This window comes from Gadus macrocephalus, chromosome 13 (genome assembly GCF_031168955.1).
Source record: "Gadus macrocephalus chromosome 13, ASM3116895v1".
Classification (NCBI taxonomy): domain Eukaryota; kingdom Metazoa; phylum Chordata; class Actinopteri; order Gadiformes; family Gadidae; genus Gadus; species Gadus macrocephalus.
In genome coordinates, this window is record NC_082394.1 from 17,537,833 (window position 1) to 17,563,656 (window position 25,824).

Below are 25,824 nucleotides of genomic sequence, written 5' to 3' on the forward strand. Positions count from 1 at the left end.
TTATTTTTATTTATTTTTTTATACAGGTTGGAGCTTTGCTTTCTTCACATTTTTATTTGTAACCTATTGGAGTGGTGTCCTTTCCGCTTGGCATCCCCTTTACCTGCATGCATTAGATGCCAATTGTTGTGCGTTTTATATGTTGGGAAACTTTTCAAAGAATAAATCTCCCATATCATTTTGGTATACAGAGCTATGTCACTGGTGCACATTATCATATTGGGTTTGTTTTCCTCGGTCATTTCCTGTCACTTGTCGCCCTCCGTGGCCATCTGTCATGACCAATGCCCGTTCTTTTTCATTTTTCTGGATTCATTTTTTTCTTTTTCTTTTATATATACACAGCCGTCCTGACGAATCTTTCCATTGCAGCATCACAGTGAGCAATTTCTCCATCATAAGAAAGGAGGCTTAATGGAGGCTTAATCACAGCCTGGCCCCTTTCACATTGTAACGTTGTGCCTTTGAAGTGGTCCGCCGAGCAAAGACGGATTAGCCACCGGCCTCTTGTTTTCACACAAGAACACAAACCGTTTTTCCGTGCTCCTATGGCGGTTGCCGGCGAATGGGCTCCCGGCCAGACTAAATACCTCCTGTTATTCCAAACTGAGTGCAGCTAAGAATGTTTCCACCGCGGCGTTGGGAATTTAATTGAACCGTTTGTCGAGATGTTTTTGTAGTAGTTTGTGGGAGGAGGTGTTGTTACATTATAGTGTAATGTTTTTTGGGGTTTTTTCCCTGATGTGGAACAAGGTTCAGAGGTTCTCTCGTGAATCGACGTTCACAGAGCTTTTTTGGGATGGATAACGTGCATGTGCTTTGCCAAAGGACAAAAAGTCATATGTTTTACAAAGATACGACTCATTTAAACTGAATTGACTGTCATGTTAGATATTTCATCTATAATATTAGATTGCTCTTTCCCTCTCCCTGTCTCTCTCATCCAAGCCATCCTCTTGAGAGTGCAGTCAAAGCCTTGACTTGACAGGGAAGGCTTATATAGTCTTCATTGATTGACTGCTCCTCTGTATCTAGCCAACACGGTTCATCTGCCCTTGAACCCAATACTGTAAATGATGTTTATGTGTGGGTGCCTACGTAGGAGTGTGTTGTGCACACTGTAGAGTACAATAAAGTCAATATATTTTTGTCAAGGTCAGAAGAAGCTTATTTTATTGTTTTTTGGTGTTTAGTTCCTCCTTCCTTCTCTGCTTTAATTAGTTCCCCTCCATGCCTATTCAATTAAAATGTTCACAGGTAGCTGAAACGTATTATCAAGTCTAATCCTCAAGTTACTCCTCCGTCTTTGTTTCCAGGGCCACTTGGTGCCTTCCGATGAGATCACGGTGCACTACCGTTGCAAGCCAGCCGGAGAATACCTGGAGTCTGTGATCCAGGCCCACACAGAGTTCATCCTTGCCACCACCAAAGCCCCTCTCATGCCCTACCCCGTCCCCAAGACCGCCAGCGTCATTGTGGAGGAGACCACCCAGGTGCGCCAGGACTCTTAGCTTCCACCATGTTCTCTAAAGCATGCTACTGTGATTGTAGCAACTCTGGTGCACACCAAAGCAAGCACCTTATTGTAGGCATGCTGTACGTACCCTTCAAGTTCATAGAATAACTAAGCCGTGTGTCTAATTGCGATTCAACACTCATCTAAGACTAACTTGCTGCAGCGACTTGCATTCTACCGGTGGTTTGGGAAAAACACACATTTTTAATACTTTGCATATCTGCATCTCCCCTCGTCTCGTTTTTTGCTGCTCTGCGGCAGCTGAAGGGTTCAGACCTGGAGTTCACCATCGTGAAGAGGGGCTCGGCCCCCCAGGGACCCATCAACGGACCTGCGTGTGCATACGTCAACCTCAAGGTCAAAGTCAACAACAAGGAGCAAGGTGAGAAGGAATTCACTGTCAAATCACATGATTAAGAACGCAGGGCTTTGTAAGCTGCCTACAGCCATGGACTGTATTGAGACATCTCCCCCCTCTGTAGTCTCCTATAGGCTCGTGAATGGGTGTTCTTGGGCCAAAGGTTGGGCTCTCTGCTAGTTGCCATGTTGAAAACATTTGGCAGACGGATGTCGCTTTATCCCTTTGGGCTGAATGTAACGAGTTTAGCAACATCTGTGAGGTGCAACCCAACAGATTGAAAGCCAGGGTTACCTTGAGTCCTGGAAAACTGGAACTTTTTTCAGCTAGTAAATGACATAATTGATCAAATGCCATGGAAAAATTGTGTTACTCATATTGTGTATTAAGCCTCTGTCCATAGGAAGGTTCCGGCAAAGGTGGAATGGAAAATGTTATTTGATCTTTGATTTGCATAATGTATTTTTATTTTCTTTGCACATTTCATTTAATTAAAGGAATGTGTTTAATTTAGTTGTATTAGGTTTTTATGTATTTTGTACATTCTGTGCTCACTGTGCCAACATACCAGAAAAAAAATATTTTCGGTGCGAATTCGAATTGCATTGAAACTCTTTGTGATCCTGATTCTGAATCGGGCAGGAAACCTAACTGTGTGTCTGTAAATGACTTGTTGCCAGAGGGCGTGGTGCTCTTGGAGAACCCCAGGGGCGACAACAAGATTGACATGGACAACCTCTCCAGGGTGTGCAGCAGCGTCTTTGGCACAAACAACACACAACTCTCTTTCTTCAGTGGCAAGAATGGTGAGTCTCATTTCAACATTCATGTCATACTCACACATGCGAGGATATAAATATGTGTATGCATGCATTCATAGGTTGGCAATGATTCTGAATGTGTGTGTGTGTTCTAGAGCTGACCAACAAATCGGACATTCAAGCTCTCCTTGGTAACACCCTTAGTGTGACATCATCAGGCTCCGCCCCTAGCCCAGCCCTGGCTACAGACACCATCCTGTGCCCCTATGTCAACCTGCAGCTCTGCAATAGCCGTCCATCTGGTAAGAAGCTAAAGACTATCTATCTATCAATCCTTCATTCTCTTCCTAGCCTTCACCTCTCTCCACTGCCCTTGCCATTCTCATATTCTTCTCCCCTTTTTTTTTTCTTCCCTTTCCATTTTCCCTCCCTCCCCCCACAATACATATCAAAAGGTTATGCCTAGCCTGTGCCTTCCAACTTCATCTAGAAAGGCTATAAGTCAATCATTATTCCACTAACACTCTTCATTTATTTTTCTCTCTCTCCTTCTCTTTCTTTATATCTCGCTCTCTCGCTCTATGTGCGCTCTCACTCTCTGTCTCTCTCTGCTCTCTCTACCTCTCTCACTCTATCTCTCTCCCATGACTTCCAGAGTGCCTGACTGGGGAGGTGGGTACGCTCCTCCTGGTTAACCCTCTGGGACACAACGCACTGGACTCCTCCGGGCTGCTCCTGGAGGCCACCAGGCTGTTCGGCCTGCGCGGCCGCCGCCTCAGACTCTACCTGGACCAGGAGCTCAGTCAGGGTACAAACACACACGCACACACGCACACCACAAGTTCTCCTATTAGGGCGCACCTTTCCCTCTGAGACACGGGCTCGCTCTCTTCTCCTCGGAAATGACATACAGTGTTAGAACGTGCCGGTTACATTTTCAAGAGATGGTGACACAACGATGTGAAGTTTGTGGATTGCACTGCATATTTAAACCAGTTAGTGCACGCATGATGTTCACAAGCCACTCATGTTAGAGTTCAGTGTCTACAAAGAATGTGGAAGGATGGTAAATAGGTCAAATATTTGATGTGTTATTTGTGACGATCTGTATTGTTTCTTTCAATACAGAACTGCCGGCCGACGCTTCTGTTAACTCTCTGAACACCAAGACCTTGTTTGTGAGAGTTCTTCCCACCACTGCCGAGGCATAGGCCCACAGCACCAAAGCGTTCCCAGCTGCCTTCTTGGCTTGACCCATTGTATCCATTTGCAATCCCCCTAGGTTACACAACCAAACAGGCACTGGTTGAACTGAGTCCATGAAAAACCTTTCTCAACGTTAAGATGCCACCGTGGAAGTACATAAAAACTTGTGTCGCTGTCACAATGGCAAATATTTATCAATAGAGTAGCTGTCATTACAGTACCTTGAGATATCTTACGCCATAATCCCTGGTTGGAAGTAAAAGTTATGAGTACAATTCTTCTTTAAGGGACATCCATCCATGGATATTTTAGATTAAACATTACTTTAATGAACAAAAATTCTATGTAGAATCACAGACGGTTTCCTCAGGTTATAACTAAAGATGTGCTTGGCTTACTCACAAATTATATCACAAATTCCATTTTTATGTATCAAGTAAGAAAATGTAAATGGGAATCCATGCTAGAGCTACAAGACTGGAAGGTTGGGGGCCTCTTTGATCTAGTGTTAAAGCCAACCTTCACACCGCTGGATGCTTTTCCTTTAGCATGGCTGTGAATCAACGCTTCAATGGTGAATGGTTTAGAGATACTTTTCTGCGATGTTTTTAGGAGAACCTGTCCTCCTGTATTACAAATTCAACAGCTTGCCCTGGCAATTAAAATACACTTCACAGATCAAGGTGCAGCCATTTTTTGGTGAATTGGGGTTTGATCTACTTATATATTTTGGACAGTGGGAGTAGGTATAGAGTACAATTGGAGTCACAAGTCCTAAATGTCCTATTTTTGGGGTCAAATTAAATGAACGTAACAATAAAATAAACTACAAAATCTTTGCTGTCCATTTTTTACATTTCACAGTTGTGTGTGTGTGTGTGTGTGTGTGTGTGTGTGTGTGTGTGTGTGTGTGTGTGTGTGTGTGTGTGTGTGTAGTCATGACGTTTTTGTGTGAAACGATTCAAATTTGTAAATTTAGCACCAAGATTCGTAAAACTAGACGCCAAGCTTTACGATTAGTGAACGAGACGAATGTAACTTTGTAACTATCACTAGAAGTTAAGCCAATTTCTTATATAAAAGCAAACACATGTTGGGCACTTATGAACACGTATTTCAATTCCAAACATTTTCCAAATAACATAATTGGCCTGAATGTAGCCTAACTGGGCATGCGTAAATGAAATCCCTCCCTGGGTTGTATTAGTAAGCTACGTAATGGAAACATCTCCAGTAAATCAACATCCATCCTATTTGCTGACAGCCTATTTTATAAATTCTCACGGGGAGAATACAAGTGGAGAAAACCCAAACCCAGAAGCACGCCATGAGAGCAACCAACTGCATGTATTCGGATGTTTGACAATTTAAAATCATACAAAATTACACCAAAGAACATTTTCAGTATCAAAATCGATTGTGTTTTAACAGGTTTCCTGGTGTAGCCAACATGTGCATTTTCCGGGCTACCAACATAATCCATCTGCAGGTACAAAACAACCATATACGCCAACATACAGGTATTATTTCTTGAATGTTGCTGTATGCTAGTTCCAAGTGGTCGTGAACGACCCTTTAGTTTTCTAACGGTAAACGGTCAGTAGTCACGACTCGAGAGCAATGTCAGACGACGGGCTCGCGGATGATGGGGTTTCACCTGTGCTCATGCGCGGAAATAAAGTAGACTTTACTATCTCGCTGGCATCCCAGGCATCAGTTGGCCCCAGCAGGTATGCACTTGAACAGGACACAGCTAATTAGTCCTCATTTGTCGTTAGGCTGTCTTCTGCATCGTTGTCTATTCTGTTAGCAATATTATAATATGTTATCTCTAGCGAACTGAAACGCTTTTTAAAATTGTTTCGTTGTTGATTAGGCCCGTCGGCCGCCTTTGCTGTGTTATTTGTACTCTTCTTACCCCTCATTACCATAATTTACATATAACCGTTTGCGCGTCACATTGTTCCTTGACAAGGCAATTATAGTATTCTCTCGAGTCTTGGTTAGTTTTTACACCATGTGTTTTGGTTTGATAGCCTCGTTTGGACAATTCTATTAAGCATGCCGAATGAGAAATTCAAATAATCAGGTTAATGTCAGGGAAAATTCTTATCTGCAATGAAAACTCAATCTAATCAATAAACCATTTGTTTTAAATCAGATACTATGAAGCCAGCATTGTCAAATATAATTCTTAATCAATTGTTAATCAGCCAAATGTGCCTGTTAATTACCGCTTTGAAGCATGCCTCTTAATTAGCATACCAGTTGAGAGTGTCAGACTAATTCCACTTTAACAACTGCTCACAGCGACCAGAAATGCTGCAGCTGTCAAACAGACAACATAGATTGACATATGAATGAGAAATCCCTCTAGTCCCATTCCCAGTTTAGTCCTATCACACCTTTACTTTTATATGATTTAAGCTTTATGTTTCAAGATTGATGATTTACACGTCACCTTTTTTCCGTCTATTTTCCAAATCGTTAAGAGTTGATGTTGTCCACACTTTGCCAGGTTTTCTTATTATGTGAAATATTGTGTGTGGAATAAGTTATGTTTAGAAATATATATATTTTTTCCAAATGGAAATCTCCCACAAAAACATATCATCCATCGTCTATGATACTCCATCCTCCACGTCCACAGTTAAATGGATCACACCAAGGAAATCGTTGTTATAGATAGCCTTTGAGTTAAAACGTTCTTTGAATTGACATGACAGACTCTCCAGCCCTAGATAGTCTCCCAAAGCCTTTAAAGAAGACCTGCCTACATGGTCCACCATGCTGCAATGTTGCGGCATATAGCATAAACCTGCACTTACTGTTGTCCCCCTCCAATTTCTTCTCATCCTAGTATGTTATATAAGCAGCCTTCTGGTTCAGGCCAGCAGGCTGGTGCATAGTGCAGGTCCCCCCAACACATCTGCATTTTAACCCTGGGCCACCCCACACATTAGAGAAGGGGCTTACAGTAGGCTGGGCATGGCATTCAGCTCCAAGCTTATTATTTATAAAGGACATGGTCCCGCTGCATCCATATGTATCTAGTCTATTCGTTATTTATAGAATATATCTATGGATTTAGTTTTCTTTAGTTTTTTTTTGGCACAGCTTGATTGAGGGGATTAGGCTTAAGAAGCCCACCTGAGAGTTATTTCTGGCATGTTGTGGTGTGGGACTGTAAGAATCAGAGCAACCTGGCTATCATAGACTGCCTCTCTAGAGTTGAATAGGGCTTGCGCACAATGCCTAGTGAGTAATAACTACCACTCGACTGATTAGGTGGTGATTGAGGTTGCATTACAACATTGCTGTACTTGAGGGGTGTTTAATCATGTTTTCCACATATAAGTATTACTTTTCCAATGATGGCATTGCCTGTTGGTTGAAAACATATTAGTCTCTGCAGTATAAACAGGGTGTCAGTGAAGTAGCCTACCTGGAATTACTTCTGAACATCAAAAGATGCAAGGCCCAGTGTTGAGACATAGATTACAAATAATTATACTAGATGAAATATTATATTTTTATGATCTATTCATCTGTATGTCTGTTGGAAGGATTTGATACATCATTCTGTCTGCAAATGTCCCAAGATTGATGAGGTTGGCTCTTAGTGGCTCACTTTGCAGATCATATGAGAGCTAGACTGGCCGTTGTTCAGGGCTGTTACACACAAACACACCACAAGGCATGACGACTTGGCTTGTAAGACATTATGTCGGCTGTGTTGTTTCAACATTATACTATGTATTTGAAATCCTAACCAAGGGTTGACGCCAAGGTCGTTTTTTATGTAACGTGTGCTGCCAGTCATATTAATAAATTGGATTTAATTAATCTCGGTGAAGTTACATAATTTGCAGCCCTTATTAATAGAATGTTATGGATGGCTCTTTACTGTGTGATTATTAGCAGCCAACCAAAGATTGGACATCTAAAGAAGCACTGCTTCCATCACAGTGCCTCCACAATGTAGTATGAGAGTACTGTATACTGAAACGAAAGACAAAACGTATAGCATGGTTCTTCCTCAGCGTCATGCTGCAGGTCAACAAGCTGACATATTAAAGGTCACCTACATGGTGCTTCCCACTGTAAAGCTGATTGTTTTAAACGGTGTACCCGAGCCTTAATGTCTACGTCTGTCGTGGAGAAAGGCTAAGATAACATTGCTCTGCATCGGTTGAGGTAGCGCAATGCTCGCAGTGATATACAAGAGAGCAACCAGCACATTTGTGATGGTGTGAAAGAGAGGCAGTGTTGAAGGTTGTTGTCCTACGTCCCACTCACTAGCACCTCAGAGCCGTTCCCCTTGCATTTTTTAACTACAGCAACTGAGACTTCAATGTCAGACCACTTACTGTTAGTAGAATCAACTTCGATATTATACGTTGTGAATGATATAGCAATCCAAAGGACTTGGAAGAATGATATACTGTTATCATTAATTCATATTCATACTAATTCATATTGTATAAGTACTAATGCTGTATGCAATAGTCATGCATCACCACAGAGGATTACAGAAGTGCAGTGAATTTCTCCAATACCGTTTCTCTTTTTTTTTCTCTATGATGTATGAATTGTTGACTCGTAGCTTGTTGGGCCATGATTTGTAATACAAGGTCCTCATTCACTTCTGCCCAGCTACATTGGCTGCTGCCCAATACCAAAAATTGATACCAGCAGTATATTTACAGGACAAGAGATAAACAACACCATATTTCACGATAGTTACTGGTGATGCCGCTGGTTCAGTTCTACTCATATCCAGTGAGGTATGTCTCTTTTAGACAAACCAAATCCTAAATTAACTTATTAAACTGAACTATGGATTGATCCAAATTTCCATATAATTGCACAAAGTTTAGTTTTCTTAGGACAATGTAAATAAAGATTCAAACGCCCTCCATAGGTAACCTTTGGGCAGTTCTGGCTAACTAGGTAGTGTCAATCAGACATTGATTGGCTAAGGTATGCAAGCCTGCCCAGCAATTTACAGCAATCTTTTTTTTTGCCTGGACTAACTAAAAAACTTCTAACTAATAACTTCTGTTCTATCAGCTGCCTCAAAATGTATGTGTGTGTGTGTGTGTGTGTGTGTGTGTGTGTGTGTGTGTGTGTGTGTGTGTGTGTGTGTGTGTGTGTGTGTGTGTGTGTGTGTGTGTGTGTGTGTGTGTGTGTGTGTGTGTGTGTGTGTTGTGAAACAACTTATGGTGGCATCAAGTATTGTAGTAGTGTGTATGTGTGCGTGAGTGTGCTTGTGTGTCCTGCCTATTTGTGGAAGGACCTTTGGGAGATGTCTAAGTCCACCAGAAAGGGCAGGGGGCATGGGAAGACCTCCACTTTACTCTGCTTCACATGTCGGAGCACCCTGTGTGTGTCTGTGTGTGTGTGTGAGTGTGTGTGTCTGTGCGTGCGTTCCTGTGTCTGATGCTGGTACCGACTATGACACATGCATAACCCATTAAGACTCTCTGGCTATCCTACTGCTGTTTGTTAACATAGAAACAATCACTACTACCTTATCCTTCAGCCCAAAGAGCACGGCTGTGTAAGGAGAGGACTGACGCAAAATAATTAGTTTGTTGATGATTAATTAGTTAAAATAATAGTTTTTGAAAAAAATACTACTTTGAAACAATATGATTCTATTGGGGTCGTCCATCACAATGTATACATTGCATGTATACATTGGGGTCATGTGTTGGGGATCACTGTGAGTTGGCATTTACATTTATGCTACTTATTATAGCAATATTTACTATTTGATTTTACTCTTTCTGGCATCTAACCGTCATAAGGTGTTCCTCCTTCTCCTTGTTTCTCTAAAGAATCGTATGGGACTTTTATAACATAAAACTGATTTGGGCTGATTTAAAGCACGGCTATAAGGCAATGTCGTAGCGGGTCTGGATAATAGCACAATTGATGGATACTGTAGCAAGCCATTGTTCGGCTGTGTGTGGGTGTGAATGTCTCTGTGTGTGTATTTTTGTGTGAACCTTTCCCTGGCAAAAACCCTTGGTCAGTAGATCAGGTGTAGTTGTATTTGTTTATAATTAAACTACAATTACTATAATATCAATAGCTACAAATAATTTAAAAGGATCCGAGATAAACAATTCAACTTAAAGTTTGATTATCAAATTATGTGCTTATAAGAGTCACATCTGAACCATTGGATTATATTTCTTCATTATATTCTGGCTATGGTTAAGAACCGAAACAATCATCCAATGGACATGGTCATCAAATGCAACAATGTAGTATGTTTCGACAGGAGCCCTTCTATATAAACTTTACCTTGATTGGTGCAGTGTGCTTTACATGAATACAACGAGACATAGTCTGAGTATTGATGACTGTAAAACAAGTAATTTAAGCAGCTGTGCTCAAGTTCCCCAGCTCAGCATTAAATCCCTCGCTCTCAGTGTCTCATCTGATTCAACTAATCAACTGGATCTTGAACCTCAAAGAACCTCCCATCTGCATAGCAGCACACCGCTTCTAAACAGCAAAGACCTCCTAACTGTTGAGTACCTCATTGCCAACCCTTGTTTTATTCCCAAATTGCAGTCTTCTGATGCAATGAGGTTACTTTAGAGATAATGACTTCCATCAAATCAAGGAGGCAAGTGCAGTGCTGCTTAGGGGTGACCACACCACAGAGTTCAATGTTCAGCGCAGATTCAACGATGGATTGTGCTACGAATTTGCCCACCCACTTATTCCCTCATCCACTCCCACCACCATCCTCCCTCCCTCCCCCCTCAGTAGTTCAGTTGACAGGGCCCCTGTGTCTGGCTCCCTGTGCTGTAAACTCTCCTTCTTCGTGTTGCTGTTGTCGCGCTGCTCTGCAGGTCCTCACAATGAGCTTTCGCGTGGCTAACGACTGTCCCAGCGGCGTGGGAATGTCACTTGCTCCAGCCTCTTGCTTTCCGGCAGCACTATGAGTTCCTTCGCTTACAGTTAGTGCTAGGACTGGCGGCCACTACCTCCACTCTCCTCAGCACCAACAAGTTGAACTTACAGGTGGGGGACCTTGTGGAATAGTGAAAAGGTATTTATCGTTTGCCTTGTGTTCAATTGGTTTGGTCTGGGTGGCATTCGCTTTGTGTTGAAGTGGTTTTGACGTTGTGGCATTAGTTGTAAGTTGAACTAGTTTTGGCTGTGTGGCATTAGTTGTGTGTTGAATGAGTTCTGGCTGTGTGGCATTAGCTTTGTGTTGAATTAGTTTTGGCTGTGTGACATTAACTTTGTGTTGTTTTGGCTTTGTTCGCAGTTGTTTTAGGAGCTTTGCTAGTTAGTGGACGAGTGCCATGCTGAGTAAATCCTAAAAGAGGTATTTGAATTGGGTTGTTTTATTTAATGTGAATGTAACATCCTCAACAGAGGATGCATGTGGGTCGGTATCTGGCTTGTTTATTTGTATTCTCTTATTCTCTGCTATTTTATGTTGACAATGGGTAATAATTGGTAATAATAATCCTAATGGGTTTACAAAACCCAGCATTGTGGTTATGTCTCAATTAAGCGAAGGGAATGTTCCTTTGTGGCTCAGGCACAGTAAAGCGTGTGTGTGTGTGTGTGTGTGTGTGTGTGTGTGTGTTGTGTGTGTGTGTGTGTGTGTGTGGGGAGCGCCGGGGGGGGATTTCGGTGGCAGGTTTCATTGAAGGGATCAGACAGGAGGGCATGGAAAGTTTAAAAATGGGTTTCTCAGCCACTGAAAATGGAAATACGGGGTGAAGGCAGGGAGACAAGATGGTGGGAACATCTGGGGGAAACAAGAGCTCTGCAAGACCCTAGAACAACATGAAGGGAATTCAGTGATTCTCCTGAGACAGAAACCACTGCTGTGTCACACAGGCTACATGAACACACACACACAACTCACAACTCACTTCACATGCATTACACACCCACATGCACATTAACAAGCCATGTGCACACACAGTCACATTGCATTCAAGGCCCAAGAAAGAAAGTTTTTGTTATCTACAAAAAAGTTGGCACTAATATTACATTGTGTTAAATTCACTTCAAGCATACAGGTCGTAATCTTTCAACCTGGATTGAAAATCTTGTGTAAAATAAGTTTCTTAAAACAAATGATGGAAAAAAAAATAGCAGTGTATGGATTACAGCAAGTTGGAGAGTGATGAAGTGAACAGAGAGGGTGGGGGTGTGTGAGGGGGGGAGACAACTCCCTTTTGTTACATTGACAGGCTTGTTTTCATGACACCAATTACCTGCAGGGGAGTGTGTGTGTGTGTGTGTGTGTGTGTGTGTGTGTGTGTGTGTGTGTGTGTGTGTGTGTGTGTGTGTGTGTGTGTGTGTGTGTGTGTGTGTGTGTGTGTGTGTGTGTGTGTGGTTGTGTTATAATACATTCTGCAAGTAATTCCCTCATCCTTCACTGCAAGGAAAGGATACCTGATGGATAACAGTATAAATCCCCCCCCAATCCTTAACGCCACTTACTCTGTGTGTGTGTGTGTGTGTGTGTGTGTGTGTGTATGTGTTTGTGCGTGTGAGTGTGTGTGCGTGTGCGTGCGTGCGTGCGTTTTACTGGAAATTGAGCTGTCTGGGAACATTGATTAGAATTGCCATACATTGGACTCTATGTCTGATAACTCCTAGCGTTTCTGTTGTTTGGATAGGTCTATGGCAGAATTATTTCCGGAAAAACCTAAACATTTGCTGGAAGAAATATAGGCCAACAGAGTGTAGTGCAAATATGTCATCAATTACCTGCAGCCAGTTGAAGATAAAACCAAGCATGCCAAGGCACCCAGTTGCCAAGGTCTTGCTAGCTTGTTTACTGTAGCCACTAACTGTGTCATGTTGAGGAAATAATTTTTAGGAAACAAAATGTATTTCTCTTTCGAAAAAGCAACCAATACTACTTAATATGCCTGAAATTATTTTTGAACCCCCCAAGAAACAGTTAGGACATAGCAGTGAGGGGGGAAATAAATAAAATGCAGCAAGCACCCCTTTCTCTTCCTCAAGTTTGAAGGAGTGCGAACGGAAAAATGCTGTTGGGCCAGTGGAAATAGCCCCTGAGAGGAAATAACTTGGCCATGCTAATACTGGCTCCTGAGACGATTGCACAGCGACCATTAAAGCACCAGGAGAGAGATAGTATCAATGAACCCACGCACTCAGTACACAGAGAGAGAAAGAGAACAGCACTGTGGCACTACAATGGAGGTACCTTAATGCCCCCCCCTCCCAAAAAAAATACATTGGTGTTTTACGGTTGATGTTACAGCCTGCTTTATTATTATAATGATTTTTTGCTTTGCTGGTCGGGCAGTTCATTTTTGGACCAAATAAGCGTGCTGTGCTTCTGCCTAGCCAATAAGCTCTTCCTAAAATAAGAGGCTGCTGGCGGGGTTACTCAGTTCAGCTGGGGCACTAGTTAATTAGCTGCTTTTCGAGATTACAGTTAGAGAGAGAGAGAGAGAGAGAGAGAGAGAGAGAGAGAGAGAGAGAGAGAGAGAGAGAGAGAGAGAGAGAGAGAGAGAGAGAGAGAGAGAGAGAGAGAGAGAGAGAGAGAGAGAGAGAGAGAGAGAGAGAGAGAGAGAGAGAGAGAGAGAGAGAGAGAGAGAGAGAGAGAGAGAGAGAGAGAGAGAGAGAGAGAGAGAGAGAGAGAGAGAGAGAGAGAGAGAGAGAGAGAAATGGAGAGAGAGAAATGGAGAGAGAGAGAGAGAAATGGAGAGAGGAGGTAGGGAGCCTAGTAGAGAAAGTAGCCTGTGGTGGAATGTTGTGATTGGTTGAGCAACAGATTAGGAGGTTAAAGAATGAAAAGCAAGCTTATGTTTACATTTCTAGGAAATATGGTACAAGATATACCGTAATTGCACTTATGATGAACCATGTTTACAAGGGAGTAAATGTTGCATCTCCATAAATAGATGTTTCTTTATTATTTATTGCTTCTTGAATCTGTTGTTTCTGTTATCCAGTTATAAGTCAACACGCAAAATCTATAGCTATTGATCTCAATGTATACCATGATGGAAATACTTTATTTTGGTTCAAATGCAAAACATGACATACAAGAGCACCCCAAAAACGAATGAAACCTTCAGTAGGGTCAGACCTATGGGTTCCTAACCTGATTGCATTAGTGTATTATTTGTGGTATTATTAGTCATAAAGACAAAAGAACACCATTTATTCTGATCAACATTAGAAGGAAACTTGACATGCAGCTTGAACTTTGCTTTAGCTGTGATTAATATGAAATGCCATGTTCATTTCCTGTGAACTGTGTGCTGAGAACAGCCTCATGAAAATGAAATTATTTGACCCTTCTTCATTGTATAAACAAATATTTTTTTTAAACAACATCATCAGTGAGCATATGGCCCACTGATGAAAGCCCTTGTAGTTTCTGTTTTATGAATGTTAAGATCTGGCTTTCGTGCCGACACTGTTTGTATCTCTTACAAAAATGGCCGCTTATCGCCAAAGATGTGTCAAAGAGAGCAAAAAGGAGATCTTATTTGTGTATCTTTGGTGTGAGTAGAGGGAGATTCTTCCTCCCTATAACCCTCAATACCGTGTTTTATTCCTCATTAGTAAAAGTTGCCCAATTTACACTTGCTCAGGATTTATTTGGTAAAAGTATGAATAACTGCCTGCTTTCGTCTGCCTGCTTTTTTGCGTAAATCGGAAATTGTGTTTTTCTGTGTTAATCTTCAGTAAAGTAATAGTCTATTATTTTCATTGCTTAGATTGTCTTGAAAGGCAACGATAAACTTGTTTCAGCTGATTAGAGTTAAATGGTAACTCACCGTTTTTCTTTATATTTTCAGGGATTTTGCCTTGTCCCACATGTCCCTGGTGATTGGTCACAACCCGAAGGTACGATTTATATGCAGTTGGTCTTAAATATCTAGAATGACACAGTTAATACCCTACACGGTTGGGTATTAACTGTGTATGGCCAGACTTACTGTGTCTGTGCGTGTGCATGTGTGTACGTGCCATTTCATTTGTGTCAGATATATTCCTTCTGTTCCGAATTTGGCAATTGAAGCCTCCCCCGTTTCCTTATGCAGTATTTATTATACGTTGCACACAAACAAAGAGTATGCAAGAAGATTACATTTTTACCTTTTTTTCATTTCCTTTGTATTTGTGGGAGAAAAAAGAAAGACAGCAATGTTTCTACTAATTTGACAACTTAATGAGCAACCCCACAATTTCTCATCACTAAGGTTTTATGATTGAGTTGTTTACGTCCAGAAGGCTCTGTGGCTTTGATGCATAAAACCGGACCAGAAATAGTCCCTCGCTCCTTTTTCCTTCGCATTTCATTCTCCCTCGCCTCTCCCTTGATTCCTCCCCCCCCCCACTCTCTCCATACACTCTCCCAATTTTATCATACACTCTTTCTGGCTCCATTTCCTCTGGCCCTGCGATCTTGGTGGTTATATTCCAGACCTTTCAGCGAGTGCTTTCAAGACCGCAATTCATCTTTCTGCAACTTCTTCCTGCAACAAAAATGTCTCTTTCTCTACCGCCATTGCTCTCCTCTCAAGCAAGATTTTTTCATATTTATAATTACCTGCCAGGATCACTGAGAAAGGCTCTTACCGCCCCGACAAGGTATTCTATGTTTCATTTCTGCCGCTAGGGGTCTCTCAATCAAAACAACAACAAAGATGGCGTTTGATAAAGTCAAAAAAAGTAAAGTTGTCTTCACAAACGTTGCCGTTGAAAGTCAAGCTGACGTGACTCAAGCAGAAATCAGGTTCACGGATGAATGAATGCATTCAAGTTTTATTCACTTAAACTTCCCGCAATGTCATTTCAATAACAGCTTTTTCAATAGTTAGGGATCCGAGCAGCAGTGTTTCTGTAACGTTTTTCTTTTCACTCAAATTCTGTAAAGGTCATACTGCAGCCTATACCGTAAGTCGAAACCCCCTCTACACATAAATCCAAATTTGTGGTACTGCACCAAAAGGTGGCGCTATTGTATAAAATCATGAATTAGGCTTGTTTGCCCTCACCAGTTTGACCTGGACTCAAAATTCTTTCAGAATATAAATCTCTAGAATCAGACGTATTTATAAAACCCTAAAAATTCACCAAAATCGCCAAATAAAATCTTTAGACCAAGCCTCACAAAAATCATCGAACAGAAATTGTTTTACTAAGTTCGATTTGAGAAATATTGGCCAATAAAGTTGGAGCAGTTAGCCCACTTTTCACATATGATCATTTTGTTATTGTGTAAAAAAAAACATAAGACTATTATTAGGTGGATACCAATACCCCCCAGTACTAATAAACCCAAATTGTGGTACTGCACACAATGGTGGAGCTATTTAAAAAAAAGTTATGAACTAGCCTTATTTCTCCTTACGAGATTGACCTGGACTCAAAATTCTTTCATCATATAAATCTCTAAAATCAGATGCATCTTTTTCACCCTGTTCTTCTGCTCTAAAAATGTTTACTTTCCCCACAATTTCATAGAGAAGCCAAACCTCCGCAGTCTCAATCCATTTGGCCTATATTACCATTTTGTTATTGTATAACTACCATACGTCTCATTAGGTTGATACCATTAACAGTGCAAATTTTCAGATCTGTACTCTTTTAAGAAAGCCCTAAATTCTCTTGTGAAATGTGTGCTTGGAGTTTTCTTGATGTTGTGTGCTTATTAATCGACATTTTCACGATGTGAATGAGGCTTCTTCATGCTGTTCAGGATTGTTAAAATTGAAGATTTAATTTCCCCAGAATTCAAAGATTTTTCAGGTATATGCTTTTGAGAAAGCCCTTAATTCACTTGAGAAATGTGTGGATTTCTGGATGTTATATGCTTATCAATAGACATTTTGACCATGTGAATTAGGCTGCAGTTCAGATTTATCAGTGGCTCAATGGGATAATGCCTTGTACAGGTGATCCTTAGGTTGAGAGTTTGAATCCTGATTATAGAATTATGAACAAGCTGAACATGATATTCGGCCATTGCTTTGCAGCTCACCTGAAAGCCGAGGCACAGTATTGCATGAAGTGGAACATCTTCATCAACATCTTTCCTTCATAATTATTTGTCATATTTATATATCTACCATTAGTGTGTTCTTGACTTTTAATTTTGCTCTGACCCTGTTAATTACGCTTGCGGTTATATTTGTTATTGAGTCTTTATCTGTAATAACTGCAATATGGCTGTGTTTGCTCTTCAAATGTTAACGTTAACGCTCGCTGCTTCGGGAGACGCCATTGCTGTTTCGCCAACTATGACGTGGCCCCTGCTTGGCCTTGATTACCTTGTGATTTTATTTTTTTACATTTAGGGCATTTAGCAGACGCTTTTATCCAAAGCGACTTACAATGAGTACATTTGTCATAAGAAGTGCATCAATATATCGCTGTCGGTACAGAAAGGATGTTCATAGAACCAAGTGCAAGTACCACAATCGCTAGGCTAATCAATTCCCGTGTTACAGCCATGATATCAGCAGTTGCTACACAGTTAAGTGCTCTAATACAATACAGTGCAATACAATACAATGCAATACAATACAATACAATGGTGGCCAGAAGGGGGGGGGGTGGCTATGCAGTGTCGAGGTGGACTCTGAACAGGTGAGTCTTGAGTCTTTTTCGGAAGATAGTGAGCGACTCTGCGGTCCTGAGAGCGGCAGGGAGCTCGTTCCACCACTGAGGTCCCAAAACCGAGAAAATTTGTGACTTTGCTGAACGGCCTTTGCTAGCTCTTAGCGATGGAGGTTCCAGATGTCCAGTTGAGGTAGTTGAGCGGAGGGATCGAGCTGGGGTGTGTGGCTTTAGCAATGCTTGGAGGTAGGCAGGAGCAGTTCCATCGACTGCCTTGTATGCCAGTACCATCGTCTTAAATTTGATGCGAGCTACTACAGGGAGCCAGTGGAGGTCCCGGAAGAGGGGGGTCACATGGGAGAACTTCGGTAGGTGGAAGACGAGGCGCGCTGCCACATTCTGGATGCGCTGCAAAGGTTTAATCGCAGAGGCAGGAAGTCCAGCCAGGAGTGACTGGACAGGAGTGATTTCTGGAAATCATATAGACGGCTAGAGGTCTAGACCCATCCATTAAGCAAACATAATGAGAGGTCACGTGATCGGGATGGACTCCTGGCTGGCCCTCTGCAGTAAGGATGTGTAATTAAATCCAAAGTCAGTACGGAACATAATGGGTGAAAATGGTCCAACCCATTGATAGGATATAGGAATGGGTTCATAAGTAAATACATGCCATATAGGGCCACACTTGGTCTGCCAAGGAGGGTTGTTCAGTGTGGAGGGAGGCCAATGCAGTGAACCGCCGATGCCTCAGAGCTTGTCGTCGACTATCATAAACTCATAACCCTTTCTCCCTTTACCCGTCGGACAATGAGTACAATTCTTTTACTCCGTTTCATCAGATTATTTCTGCTGCCTGTTCTTCACCTTAGAAATCCTCTTTTTTATCCGGTTGTGTTCTGGTAGCCTTTTAGCCTAGAGGCACGTCGAGACGTCTGACTATTGACTCTGACTTGTGTGAATGACTGCTCATCGATAATGTTGTGGTCAAAATAGTGACCGCTTGTCTGACACACAACCGAACCCAAGCCGCTGCACTGTACCGCTGCAGGACGCCTTGAATGCATTTGACCATGAGGCTAATATTGGCGGGATTCAGTTAGTCACACTCTGGCACACGTGTCGGGTGGAGAAGTGTATGTTGAAGTTACCTGTTGAGGTTGGTTAAGATATTCTGGCCTCATGGTGGTTGCACATAGCCTTTGTGCATTTGTCCGTCAACGGTTCTGTCCATGTCTTTGCTGTCGGGTTGAGTTGACCCTTATACAGCTTTCGAGTGGGTGTTGTTTTGTGGAATAGTGCACACAATGTTGTGCACTGAGAAAAGCTACAGTAAGGTGAAAGTGATAGCTTTTCTTTTCAAAGAACACCTTTTATTTGTTTTTTCCTTTGCTACTGGTCACAGAAAAATTGGTGGGTTTATGACATTGATCTCTGGTGATTTGAAATTAGTCTTTACTATTATAAGTGACACGTTACAGCAGCTTTACGTTTAGAACTGCGTTTTCATCCATTTTTACTTAATACTTTGCTGTGCTGCTCTCGAATGCTAAATACTGTTAATAACTTTATGTTGATTTAGCCCTGAAGAGATTGTTTTAAAGGCTGTAACCTGGGCTACTATTAAACTCACATATATGTTGCTGCACATCCACCCATGTTAGCATATATTAGCAAATATTAGCAACTATATTTAATCAGTTAAGAGCATGTAAAATGTTATTTCACAGGCAGGTCCAGTGTGTATTTAATGTATTTAGCAATTTAATACCCTACCCTCACCCCTCCCGTTCCAACCACTACTAGTATTGCCTGTACTGGCCTGTATTGTGTATGGTGCCAGTAGGTATTTTTGGTTTACAAAAAAGCAACATTAATTCAAACTGGACCAAGGTCGATTTTTGAAGGCCTTCGTATAAATCAGTTTAACCAATAACAATCAGCTCTCTTTGTCGTAGTCCCCTTGGTCACTGTACATGATGTAGGACATAGAAGAGGTTACAGCCTATTCAGGTTTTTCAACACAAAATCCTCTTTCTAGATCCGTAGCGGTAGGCTACATTCATAGAGCTGTAATTATCACTAATGTATTGATCTTGATAACATCTGCCCTACAAGCAGATGTTTGCTTACACTGTGATACGTGAATATAGGTGGCTTTTGATAACATGACATTCTGCACATGGAGTGCACAGTTTCATTTTTAACACCAACCCTCTCTGAAAGAGTGATAACCATTTTTGATTAATGAAACTGTCCTCGTGCCAGAGAGGGATAGGCACCTCAGACACTTGTTACACCATATTACGCCACGTTGTGTGTGGATGTGTGAAGCTTTGTCTGGCCAGTGGTTGATGTTGATGGCTGCATTCCAAAGAGGGTTAGGCTCCTTGGACACCTATATAACACACCAACTAGTGTGTATGTGTTGATCTCCTTTAGCCAGCCGTTGATTTTGATGTTGTTGCTCGAGAGAGGATTACATTTCTTGGACACAAAGTATACACATTTCGTATAAAATATAGTTTATTTTAACACTCCTACACAACGACGGTACTAAAATAGAGTCACAGTGTCCTCTCTATAGCAGTTTCTACATTCTGGGGACCTGTAGAAACATGGACATATACTTGTTGGATGTCTCTTAATCAAATATAATGCTAATAATTACAATTTATGGTAAGTTGTAAAAAATTCAATGTGACTTTGATGCCTCACGTGCTGCAGTTACTTATAGGGTCCTTATTACAGTAGGAAGTAGGACTCTTGAACATTTAGGTCCTCCGTAGCACAGTGTGACCTAGACAGCAACTGGTTTTACATGAGAAACAAAATGTACATGTCTTCATCTCAAAATGATGCTTCATCATCATCATCATCATCATCATCATCATCATCATCATCATCATCATCATTTCCTCACCACTCCACCATCAATTTCTTCTCCCCGTTCTCCTGCTGCTCCAGTCTCTCGTGTTTCTCCTAAACATTTTGCTGCAGTGCATCAGTAAGCAGACACATTAACATCTCATCTCCATTAGCCAGCCACACTTGCATGCCCGCTTCTTCTGCCTTTTTTCACCTCTCTCTCTCTCTCTCTCTCTCTCTCTCTCTCTCTCTCTCTCTCTCTCTCTCTCTCTCCCTCTCTCTCCTCCTAGCTCACTCTCCTCCTAGCACACACAATCTCCCTCACAGCTTCTCTCTCTCACTCTCTCTCTCTCTCTCTCTCTCTCTCTCTCTCTCTCTCTCTCTCTCTCTCTCTCTCTGAGCACTCTTTCATCCTTTTCTACATTTCCACTATCCTAAGTTCTCATCTTCATTGTTTAAACTTTTGATAAACTCATGTTTCTTGTTTCATGTGTCGTTACTTTCTCTCTCTCTCTCTCTCTCTCTCTCTCTCTCTCTCTCTCTCTCTCTCTCTCTCTCTCTCTCTCTCTCTCTCTCACAAAATCCCTTTCCTAACATACACAAAGATCTATGCTTTCTCCTCTCCTCTCCTTTACTCTCTCTCTTCTTCGCTCCTCTCCTCCGATTTCCTCTCCTCTCATCCTCTCTACTCTCTCGTTGTCTCTTCTCCTCTCCTCTCATCTTCTCTCCTCTCCTTCTCTTCTCTCAGCCCCTCTCCCCACCACTCCTCTCCTCTCCCCGCCTCTCCTCTCCTCTTCTCTCCTCTCTTTGCCTCCTCTCCTCTCCTCTCCTCTCCTCTCCTCTCCTCTCCTCTCCTCTCTTCTCCTCTCTATTTGCCTCCTCTCCTCTCTCTTTGCCTCCTCTCCTCTCCTCTCTTTGCCTCCTCTCCTCTCCTCTCCCTTTGCCTCCTCTCCTCTCCTCTCCTCTCCTCTCCTCTCCTCTCCTCTCCTCACGCCCTTGAGGTGACCGTGACTAAAGACTGCAGTAGTGAGACTGCGAGCAAACAACTTTTTTTGCTTGTGTGTATGTGTGGGTGTGTCTGTGCGTGTGTATGTGTATGTCCTCACATTTATCTGTTTGTGCCATAAACTGTTATTTATTATTTGTTTACGTTTGTATGTATGTATGTATGTATGTATGTATGCATGCATGCATGTATGTATGTATGTATGTATGTATGTATGTATGTATGTTTGTTTGTTTGCATTAATGTATGTATGCATGTCTGTATCAATGTATGTATGTATGCATGCATGTATGTATGTATGTACTTAAGTATGTATGTGTGTGTGTTTGTGTCAGCCTACCTGCCTGTGTGTGAGTATGTGTGTGTGTGTGTGTGTGGGGGGGGGGGGGGGGGGGGGAGCAACAGCCAGTGTAGGTTCTGCTCCACAGCCCCGCCAGGCAGCAGCCTTGGTTAATATGCAGCCTAGCACCTCCCTCCTCGGGAGTCTCCCCATTACCACCAAGCCAACCTCTTCCATCATTTCCCTCTTCATCCCTCTTCATCACACGCTTCATGGTCACTTCATCTGCTTCATTGCCTTGCACCAAGGGTTTAAATCCAATGAAAAGGATTCAAAGTGAGGTTCACACTGTTATTGTTAGACTTGCTGACATTTGCTGATGAAAGCAGCAGCATGTGTGGGCTCTGGGTAGGATATTTTACACCTCGACAAACAACTCACTGCCGTCGGTTCAGCCACTCCAAGAGGACTTCATTGGCAAATGTTGATGTCTTCTGTGAGCCTTCACTTCATGTCAACTCAAATTAATCCATTACTGAGAGCACCGTGGTTTAAGCCTTGGCAGCACTCAGTTTCGAAGGTGTGAGTCCTGCCGTTCAAACATTTTGATATGAAGACGCATCAACCTTAATCTGCCTTGTGAGATGGGTGTGTGCATGTGTGTGTGTTTATGTGTGTGCGTGTTTCCCAGTCGAGTTACAAACACAAGATTAGTTGTAAATGTGTTTGTTATTCTCAAATGAAAGCATTAAGCAAAATAATTGCAAATCATTTGTTTGCCACTGCAACTGTAGTTCACTCACAGGAACTACAATGGGATTCTATTCTTTTGAGGTTTGGCATCGAATGCTGTTTTTTAGAAGCCCCCAGTACGCTAGCATCTGACCTGGAAGAGACCACATAAATATTAGGCAGACAAGCAGACTCCACAAAGAATGGCTCAAGTCAGGTCCCAGTAGGTTTTGAGTATGTCTGCCGTTTGAGGAAATAGTTACATGTTATGACGTTTAGCAGGTGAGCAACGAGGGGTGAAGCCAGCTCATTCAGATGTGTCTATTTTGTGTCCGATCAAGTGCTGCTAGGACAACAACAAACCTACTGTGTGACTTGGAATGAGGGGTTTTCATAAGAGCCAATTCTTTGAGCGCTATTGGCTGCTATGCTGAGAAGTGCAGCATGCTTTAGCCAGGTAAAAAAAATAAATGACTTGGGTGCTGGTGGCATGTTACGTAAAATGAGTTAAGTATATAGTGAGAGAAAAGGCTGTAATACGGGCGGCTTATTCCGTCAAAAACAGTGCAGATTAAATGTTTAGTCAGTTAATGCTAGCTTAATAAGCTCAATCTTTCTAGGAAGAACAGGATGTAGGCTAAGAGTTACTTGAATTGGTGTGTGTGTGTGTGTACGTGTTTGCCTTTATGTGTTTGTATTTGTGTGTGTGTGCCTGCGCGTGCCCAGGTGTGTGTAGGTGTGCGTGTTTTTGTATGAATTTGTGTGTGCATTTGTGTGTGCATGCGTAAGCGTAAGCGTATGTTTGTATCTGTGAAAGCATTATTCTCAGTGGCAGGCAGATCTGTTGCATAGCAACAAGAACTTTTTGAGGGCAGGGAATCTTTCACCAGTGGAATGTGTCAAGCAGAAGCAGAGTGGGAGCCGGGAGGGAAGGGAGCCAGACCAGGGGCACATTAGCCAAGGTGGGTGCCAACAAAACTCATCTTGACACAAAGGTGGTGATCCAAAACTAGTACGACTAAACTGCTCCCTGGCTTATCAAAGGAGGATCAGATACGGGACAAATAGCTCTAATTATCCAAATGCGAGAATCATACCCCACAACCCATTTGTCCCATATGATCAGCGCCATTCTGCTCTCAAGTGACACGTCACTAATCAGTAGTGTCATTATTGGGCAAAGGGCCCTACCTTCTCAGGCTCTCTCTCTCTCTCTCTCTCTCTCTCGCTCTCGCTCTCACTCCCTCTCTCTCTGGTTTCCTTTGGAACTCTAAGGGCAACACAGGTTTTTATTTTTCTTCTCTTTTAGTAACGAAATAACTATGGTGCACCGTGGCCCTGTCTTGTATAAATAATATATATATATATAGATATATATATATAGATATATATATATATGATTTAGAACTGAACAGAACCCACAAAACAAAATCTGATAAAAGATGATACAATCTGTATTGAAACTATATTGACTTTTACTCTGAAATTCAAATATGGCTTTACTATAGTAAAAAAGCTGAATTTTAGATATTATTTAAAAAATGCAATGCAATGCATAATGCAAAAAATATATTTCATTCCCTTGCATCAGATGAACTACAATATGCTTAAAATGAATAGCCAGTAAAGATAGAATTGGAGAGGAATTCCTTTTCAAAACTTTTAGCTGTAATTGAAACTACTAACCTGGAGCTAGTATAAAATATGTCCAATAGTCATTTGTCAGCATTAAAATGAAGCAGAGCCATCCAAAATGTTAATAATATTGCATGGAGCCTTTTGTTCACCAAGCTGCATACTGCCCCACCAGGCAGACCTAACATGGAGGTCGGGCTAGGGGAGGTTGGGTGGGGTGCGCTGGAGCTGGATTAGGTGGATGATGCTAGGCAGGACCAGGCCGGGTGTTGCTAGGTGGAGCTAGGCTAGGTCGGGGCAAGTGGTTTACCCATTATTACACTGAGGAATTGCATTGTTTTTTTATAACCCATCAAACCTTTCAGTCATATTCATAGGGACATATATTTTAACGAGACTTATATGTTCCAAAGCTTGTTAATGTTTTTATAGCAAGTATGCAAAAACGCCACATTATTGCTATAGTATATCCCTCTTCATTAAATCATAGTTTTAACATTTTAGACCACTGAACTATATGCACAGCTTTTGCATATATTATATCCATGAATTCGCCCCATGCATATTCACTGATAACTTAAAAAAAATGGATTTGTTTACATATCATAAATTCCCTCCATCCAAAATCCTTATAAACAAACTTCCCGTCTAGATGAAGGAGGGGGATAGACACTGTTTCAAGAGAGTGCAGCACTACATGTTACAACACAAACAGAGAAAGGGTGATAAAAGACACAAGCTGTTAGACATGCAGGTTGGTCCTGCCGGCCACGTACTCTCATATAATTGGACTTCCATCTTCGTTTTGCTTTCTAGGTCAGAGAAGCTCTGCTGAAGATAACTACAACCCTCTCATACGTCCTCACTGGTAGACTGTCCCCATTCAGCATTGATGGTTTTTCCTTTTATTTCTTTATTCATTTTCTTTCTTTCTTACTTTCTTTCTACTTTCATTCTCATTATCTTTCTGTTCTTTAGATTTCTTTGCCTCCTAAATGCTTCCTACCCATTGTATTTTATTCTGCTTCTCCTTTCCTCAAGCTGGCAGTCCTTCAAAGTGATACTTGGCTTAAAACATTGGCTATAGAAATATAGAAAAGGTTTACTCTCCTTTAATCCAAATTATTGATGAGAGTGAGTGAGTTTCAGCGTGGATTTACCCTTGTTTTTACTTGTGGACACTGAGTTTCCATTTTAAATGTATTGGACAGCACTTTTTAGGCCTGTTCCTGAACATATGACCAAACGGTAATACAAATTTGTGAATGCACAGTATTTTTTAGAAAAGCCTTTTGATAGATCACTCTAGCAACTATCAATTACTGTATTTTACACTATCACTACTAGAGGAACAGACAACGATGTTAGTTATTTCTCCAAAGCTTCAGGGAATTAAAATGTCCCTATTTTTTTTGCAGTTTATTGTTTCAGTGTAGGCTGTTTAAAAGCAGTGCTATGTGAAGTCCTATGGGTGCCACAATTGGAATCATAGAAAATAAAGAAATAGGTATGAACTTAATACAAAAAACACACATTTTCACAACACTTTAGCCTGCCTGTCAGTTTGTGAATTTGATCATGCCTGCAGCTTAACTGACATGTATTGCTTTGTCTGGAATGGATGAAGAATAACTAATGATTCAATGCATTCAATTCAGGTTTTTCCCGTAACACGTTGGGTTCTGTCAGAAATGTAAGTCCTGTTTGTTTTTCCTTAAACATAGCGTCATGAACGCTCCGGGATATTTAGCTGTCGCAGGCCTGTAATAACCCCGTCCAAGGATTTAATGTGGCCAGAATGACATGATTAGATGTTCTACCTGTCAGTCTACCTACCTGCCAAGCTACCTGCACACACTC

The 25,824-nt window shown here is 41.7% G+C and overlaps 2 protein-coding genes across 3 annotated transcripts in view; both read left to right on the forward strand.

Annotated features, from left to right (window-relative positions):
- The window catches only part of iars1 (isoleucyl-tRNA synthetase 1), a 38,457-nt gene extending 33,780 nt beyond the window's left edge, over nucleotides 1-4,677 (forward strand). For both annotated transcript variants that reach the window (XM_060070452.1, XM_060070453.1), the window contains exons 29-34: nucleotides 1,317-1,493; nucleotides 1,778-1,898; nucleotides 2,555-2,680; nucleotides 2,791-2,937; nucleotides 3,291-3,443; nucleotides 3,764-4,677. In XM_060070452.1, the coding sequence (XP_059926435.1) occupies nucleotides 1,317-1,493; nucleotides 1,778-1,898; nucleotides 2,555-2,680; nucleotides 2,791-2,937; nucleotides 3,291-3,443; nucleotides 3,764-3,846 (807 nt within the window). In that variant the 3' untranslated portion in view covers nucleotides 3,847-4,677. The remainder of the gene's footprint in view (nucleotides 1-1,316; nucleotides 1,494-1,777; nucleotides 1,899-2,554; nucleotides 2,681-2,790; nucleotides 2,938-3,290; nucleotides 3,444-3,763) is intronic.
- A 6,012-nt stretch (nucleotides 4,678-10,689) lies between these two features.
- LOC132470750 (plasma membrane calcium-transporting ATPase 2-like) overlaps nucleotides 10,690-25,824 on the forward strand; it is a 72,813-nt gene continuing 57,678 nt past the window's right edge. The window contains exons 1-2 of the mRNA XM_060069590.1: nucleotides 10,690-10,913; nucleotides 14,677-14,725. The gene's annotated coding sequence lies outside the window, so the exon portion shown is untranslated. The remainder of the gene's footprint in view (nucleotides 10,914-14,676; nucleotides 14,726-25,824) is intronic.